The sequence below is a fragment of the Orycteropus afer genome, unplaced genomic scaffold, assembly GCF_000298275.1.
Source record: "Orycteropus afer afer isolate SDZICR_OR568_19922 unplaced genomic scaffold, OryAfe1.0 scaffold00627, whole genome shotgun sequence".
In the NCBI taxonomy this organism is placed as follows: domain Eukaryota; kingdom Metazoa; phylum Chordata; class Mammalia; order Tubulidentata; family Orycteropodidae; genus Orycteropus; species Orycteropus afer.
Window position 1 is genome coordinate 1002627 of NW_006922214.1, and position 6904 is coordinate 1009530.

At 37.0% G+C, this 6904-nt stretch overlaps 1 protein-coding gene across 1 annotated transcript; it reads right to left on the reverse strand.

The window, feature by feature from the left end:
- Positions 1–250: 250 nt before the first annotated feature.
- LOC103210588 (olfactory receptor 2W3-like) lies at positions 251–1171 on the reverse strand. Its single transcript, XM_007956502.1, has one exon. The coding sequence runs from the start codon at positions 1169–1171 to the stop codon at positions 251–253; it is 921 nt and encodes a 306-aa protein (XP_007954693.1).
- Between the last annotated feature and the right edge of the window lie 5733 nt (positions 1172–6904).

Below are 6904 nucleotides of genomic sequence, written 5' to 3' on the forward strand. Positions count from 1 at the left end.
CAAGGAGTGGCTGGTGGGTTTGAACCGCCAGCCTTCTAGTTAGCAGTTAAGTGCCTTAGGTACTATGCTACCAGAGTCAGGCTAATCATCAGCATCATATTAGGGACTTTATAAAAGATTTTCCCAAGTCTCCTGCTTGGAGGTTCTTATCAGGTAGATAGAAATATTTAAGTGAATTTTAAAATTCACTTCAGGAATTATTTCTTTCAAATAAATTGAAATAGCAGCCTTAGGAAAAGTCACTGCCACCTTATTTTCTAAATACAAGCCTCTTCAGTGCACCCTTTACATCCTTGTTTCTCAGTGTGTAGATGATAGGGTTTAACATGGGGGTCACCAAGTTGTAGAAGAGGGTTAGGAATTTCCCTCGATCTTGAGAAGAATTATTACCTGGTTGCATATACATATAGATAATATTCCCATAAAACAAGGAGACTACAGTGAGATGGGATCCACATGTGTTGAAAGCCTTTCTTCTTCCTGCAGCTGACTTGATTCTTAGTACAGTTAGGGCAATGTAATTATAAGATATGAGGATAAGAGACAAGGGCGCCAGGACAATTATTACTGATAAGATGAAAACAGTGCTCTCCACAGCTACTGTGTCCACACAGGCAGTTTTTATCAGAGCTGGCATTTCACATAGAAAATGTTTCACCCTACATCTTCCACATCGTGGCAGCTTCATAGTCACTGGAGACATAACCAGGGAGTTGAGGAGACCAATCCCCCAGGCCACAGACACCAATGTCCAACAGAGCTGAGGGTGCATAATTACAGAATAGTGAAGGGGCTTGCAGATTGCAGTGAAGCGGTCATAAGCCATAACTGCCAAGAGGACACATTCAGTACCACCCAGTCCTAGGAACATGAAGAGCTGAATGGCACAACCTGTGTAACTGGTGGTCTTGTCAGGGCTGCCCAAGTTAAAAAGCAGCTGGGGGATGGAACTGGTGGTAAAGCAGAGATCTAGGAAGGACAAGTTAGTAAGGAAGAAGTACATGGGTGTGTGGAGGCTGGGGTCCAGGCGAGAGACCAAGATGATGACAATGTTGCCCACTAAAGTCACAAGGTAGAAGATGAGGACAAAGAGAAAGAGGATCTGCTCTAGCCTGGGTCTGTCTGAGAAACCCAACAAGATGAACTTTTCCTGGCAGCTCTGATTGTTCATGATAGTGGATCATCAGTACAGTATACACCTGCAGGGAAGCAGATAGGAACATTTCATCTTCTTAATGAAGAAGGCTAAGGAATCATCAGGGGGACAAGGGTAATATCAAGTAATCATGCAAAATAATTATATAACATTTCAATATGCTATTGGAGATATTGATTATATATTCGAGGAGAGTATCTCTTTTTTAGCTTATTTTATTTCTTTTTGAATACAGGTCATCAGAGAATATTTAGCAAAGAAAGACACATATAAAGAATAGGAAGAGATTGTCCATACCCTAGAAACAACCACTGTTATTGTACTAATTTATTTGCTTTAAGTCTTTTCTTATGAGCACATATAATTTAATGCAATCTAAATCATAAAGTTTAAAAAATTTTATATTCTAAGTTCCTTTCACTCAAATATTTCATTGTGAGAATTTGCTTTGGTTTAAATATTCTACAAAACATTGTTAATGTCTGAATAATATTCCTATAGCTGTGGCATCATTTTACCCAAACATTTCCCTGTAGTTGGTCATTAAAGATATTTCCAATATTTTAAAGATCTTGATAGAGACATTATGAAAGTACCTGTTTAACTGCCCTCTAACACACTTTCCCTAAATCTGTGTCAATTATTTGGTATAAAGTGACATCTCATATTGTTTATATTTGCAGTTATTAACATCAAGGTTGGTCATTTTTTTCTTAAGTTTATTAGCTTTTTTGCATTTGAGAAAACACTTATTTGTCACTGAGCTAGCAAGGGACATATCATGGAAAAATTTATTAATGAAATCCAACAATGATTTTAGCATTGCAATGAAAACAGAAGTTATGATTAATATCATTTACTCACTGGAATTCAATGCATAACCTTTCAATTTATTGAAATCCATAACTATATATAATTTTTTTGCAATTATTAAAACCCCCAATTCTACCTTATTCTTTATATGAAGTTTTTAGTTTCTGCATACAAATAAATACTCATATATATCATAAAACTGCAGTTTTACAAAAAACACAATTTTGTAAAGAGTTTTCAATGAATATTGTTATACCAATTTATTCTTTTTATGAATGGTGTTCATAATTATACTTGTAATTGGTCATAACAATGAAACAGATCTATAATTCTTCATGTAAAATTTTAAAAATGATATAAATGCCAAAGTAAATTTGATTTAAAAGTTTGAATACATTTACAGAGAAAATTATTATTTTGCTTTTGAAAATATATGTTTTTTCCAAGAAAGAGCCAATTGTAAAATATGAGAAAATCTAGGTAAATCATTTTCTCATGTTTCAAACTTATGGATTAACACAAAATAACAAAAAAATGTAACTTTATAAAAACTTTTCTATGCAGAAGAAAAATCTGAAAATTCTTTCATCAGTTCCTGCAACCAAAGATTCTTTTGATTGCATTACATAATTGGAGAAGCAAAAAGTTTACGTTTGGTAAAGTAGAAAAAAAAAAAAAAAAGAAACCAAGCTCACTGCCATTGAGTGGATTAGACTCTTAGGGAACCCTCCTTGGATTTCCAAGGCAATATCTCTACAGAGGTAGATTTCCAAGAGGGTCAGCAAAAATGAGAGAAACTCTCAATGTGACCGATTGATACAATAGCCACAGTAAAGGATTCAAACATACCAAAGTTCATGAAAAACCACAAGCTCAAAACTCATAGTGAGCCCTGTTGGGTTTCCGAGGCTGTAAATCTTTATAGAATCAGACTCCCTCACCTTTCCTCTGTGGAAGGCTGGCGGTTAACAGCCAAATGCCTTAACCACTTTTGTTGTTATGTGCCGTTGATTCAGATCTGACTCATAGTGACCCCTCCTTGGGTTTCCGAGGCAGTATCACTAGGAAGTAGATTGCCCAACCTTCCTTCTGAGGAATGACTTAACCACTACACTACCAGAAATGCTGTGAAATACCACAGAACTGGGAAATGCTTGTTCTGTTATACATAAAGTCACCATGAGTCAGGACAGGCTTGACAGCAACTAACAGCAACAATAAAAGCTTTAGGCATATTTGAATATATCAAAGGCAATGCCAAAATCAGATAATTTAAAATACTCAAAGATGATTTTAAGAAGTCAATATCATATAAAAAACATTTCTAAGCATCTTAAATTAATAAAGATGTTTCCTGTACTCTATCTGCAGATTATAGTGTTTATATCAGAAGACCTTGGCTCAACAACCTATCTGTGGTCTTGTGAAATAACAACTTCATTACCTTGTAGAGTTGTGAATTTATAGCTTTCAGTGCACAAATACATAAATAACTATATGTCTGCGTAAGTTACTTTGACTAGTTAACCCCCATTGGGCTTCTAAGACTATAAATCTTTACAGATTGAGCACTACACCACCAGAGCTCCTTTATTATTAGCAAAGACAAAGACTGGTTAGCAGTCAAATGCCTTAGGCACTATGCCACCAGAGCTCCTATTCATATATTGGTGATTATTAAATCAATCGCTTCTAAATTTTTCCATGAAATATAGACTGGACATTCAATATTATTGAGTGTCTTCAAAAATCGAGTGACATATAGATAGTTGACAGAGACAGCATAGTGGTCAAGAGTCCAGAAACTGAAGCAAGAATGCTTATTTTCAGATCGTAGTAATGCCACAGAGTAGTTAAAATATCTTAGATAAGTTACTTAACCACTCTGTGCCTCAATTTTCTCATCTACAAAATGGGAAAAACAATAGTCCTTACTTCAGAGAGATGTTCTGAGGATTAAGTGAGTTAATATTTGACGTGCTTATATCATCATTAAGAAGACAGACATCAAACATAATAAATGCATCTTTTAAATTTATTTGTTGATTTATTTACCAGAACTTTCTCAGCCTTCTAAGTTAACTGATATTAGACATATTCCCGTCACATGGGCTGACAAAGTTTTGGTTTCCAAGCAGATTGTTAAGGCTATTGGAAATCATTAGGCTCAGAACATAAGACAACTTTTAAGGAACTACTATGAAAATTTAGACACGAAATAGGCTCTGAAATTTGGGAACATGAGGTGAAATGGATGTCTCTGGCTTGCTGCTACACAGTTCCTAGAATGGTAATAAATAATAATGTTGTTGTTGTTGTTATGTGCTGTCGAGTCGGACCTAGTCATAGCTACCCCTCCTTAGGTTTCTGAGGCAGTTTCCCTACGGAAGTAGATTGCCCTACCTTCCTTCTGAGTAATAATAGGTAAGTCCATTTTTGTCAGACAAAACTTTGATATAAAGCTCACCCAAGTATGTGGCTATGCTGTCTGAAGCAAGTTCTATCCATGTAATTATTTCTACTGATTTATACCTTTGAGTTACAGGGTTGGTGAAGAATATTAAATATACCATGGACTGCCAGAAGAATGAGAAATCTCTCTTGGAAGAAGTACAGCTAGAATGCTCCTTAGAAGCAAGGATGGTGAGGCTTCATCTCACATACTTGGATGTGTTACCAGAAGGGACAAATCTCTAAAGAAGAACATCATGCTTGGAAAGTAAAGGGTCAGTAAAAAAGAGGAAGATCCTCAATGAGATAGTTTGACACAGTGACTCCAACAATGGGCATAAACATAGCAACAATTGTGAGGATGGTACAGGACTGGGCAGTGTTTCATTCTATTGTACATAAGATTGCTATGAGTTGGAACTGACTCAATGGCACATAACAACAAACATCATTCCTGTCTGTTCAGTGGGGATCACAACAACAGCAACAATACTCCTCCTTATACTGGAGTAAAGATAAAGCAGCTAACTCATGACATGTATATTATTCTGCTTAACAATATCAATCTCTCAATGACTTTATTAAGAACACACAATAGTTATACTCCTTGTAAGTGCTCCTGGCCATGGTTCAAGGATTTTAAAGGTGACTTATTTTTCGTTGTTTACATCTCCAGTCACCTGCTCCATCAAGGCTGTTGTTGTTATGTGCTGTCGAGTCGGACCCGACTCATAGTGACCCCTCCTTGGGTTTCTGAGGCAGTATCACTATGAAAGTAGATTGCCCAACCTTCCTTCTGAGGAGTGGCTGGTGGGTTTGAACCGCCAGCCTTCTGGTTAGCAGTCAAGTGCCTTAGGCACTACGCATATACTTGAAACCAGAGCGGTGGAGTCCACTGAGTCCTCTGAATAGAGGGAAGGATTTTTTGGCCTATAATTTTTACCAGTCGCTTTTGAGTGGATTTAGACTCATAGTGAACCCGTGTGCGTCAGAGTAAAACTGTGCTTCATAGAGTTTTCAAAGGCTGATTTTTCAGAAGTAGATTGTCAGAACTTTCTTCCAAGGTGATTGGGTGGACTTGCACCTCCAATCTTCTGATTAGCAGCCAAGTGCATAACTTTTTGCACCACCCAGGAACTCCTCTATAATTGTTAGCACTAGAGAAATTAAGGAAATGACTATTTTGAAATCCTTTCTGCCTGACCATATCTGCACATCTTATTTCTCCTCTCCCTATTATTGCCTGCTCCCTTGCAACAAACAATATTGCCTTGTGTTCCTAATTTTAAAATTTCCTTTTTACCAATTACCTTCTTTTTATTTGTAATTCACCCCACCTTTTCCAGTCTATCTTTATTCAATTTAGTCAATTGTAAGTGTCCTACTTTCACCAAGGGCAATATTGGGGAATATTTTGGAAAAAAAATAAAACATGACTGTGTATCATTTAATTGACTCTGTGCTAATACAGGGGGTAATATGACAAACAAGGTAGAGAGGATCATTGGCCTCACAGAGATTACAGTCCAGTATGGCATTCAGACAATGATAAGGCAACTATAATGGAGAATGATAATGTGACATGATTGAAAAGTGTATAGACACAAGCTATATGTGCTTAGAAGAAGTGGTACTTCACATAAGAGCATTAGGATGAGGGAATTAGAGTCAAGAGAGAATGGAGCATGTGGGAGAACCTGGAAATATTCAATATTGTAAAATGTTACGAAGGAGTGATATTTGCTCAGACTGGGGAGTGAGTAAAGGCTAAGTAGAGTATGTAAAGTCCTATAGCTCATTTTAAGGAACTTTGTCTTTATGTAAAAAAAAAAATAAATAAATAGAGAGAGAGAGAGAGAGAGAGAGAGAGAGAAAGAAGAGAGAAAGAGGAAGAGAGAGAGAGAGAGAGACATTGAGTGATTTAAAGCAGAAAGATAGGCTGAATCTGGCATTTTGAACTTTCAATGGATTGGAAGAGAGTGATAATGTAAAATGAGAGACAATGATAAGGTGGCTGAAGTAATCTAGGTGAAAACATGATGGTTGTCTGCTATGGTACAAGATCTGCAATAAAGAGAAATGTAGAGATGGACAAGAGAATCAGAAACACTGGGAGAGTTATCAGATGAAGGGTAGGAAATGGGTGAAGCAGAGTCTTCCAAGTTTGTGTCTGATTGGTTGTGTAGATATTTAGTGAGTCACAGAAGGAAAAAGAGAACATTTGGTTGGTGGAGATGGTTAATTTAATATGGGAGCCTAGTGATTTTGAAGTTTCTACTGGACCTCAGAGTGAATTGTTTCATTGTTGTTGTTGTTGTTATGTGCTGTCGAGTCGGACTCATAGCGACCCCTCCTTTGGTTTCTGAGGCAGTATAACTATGGAGGCAGATTGCCCCATCTTCCTTCCAAGGAGTGGCTGGTGGGTTTGAACCGCCAGCCTTCTGGTTAGCAGTCAAGTGCCTTAGGCACTATGCTACCAGAGCT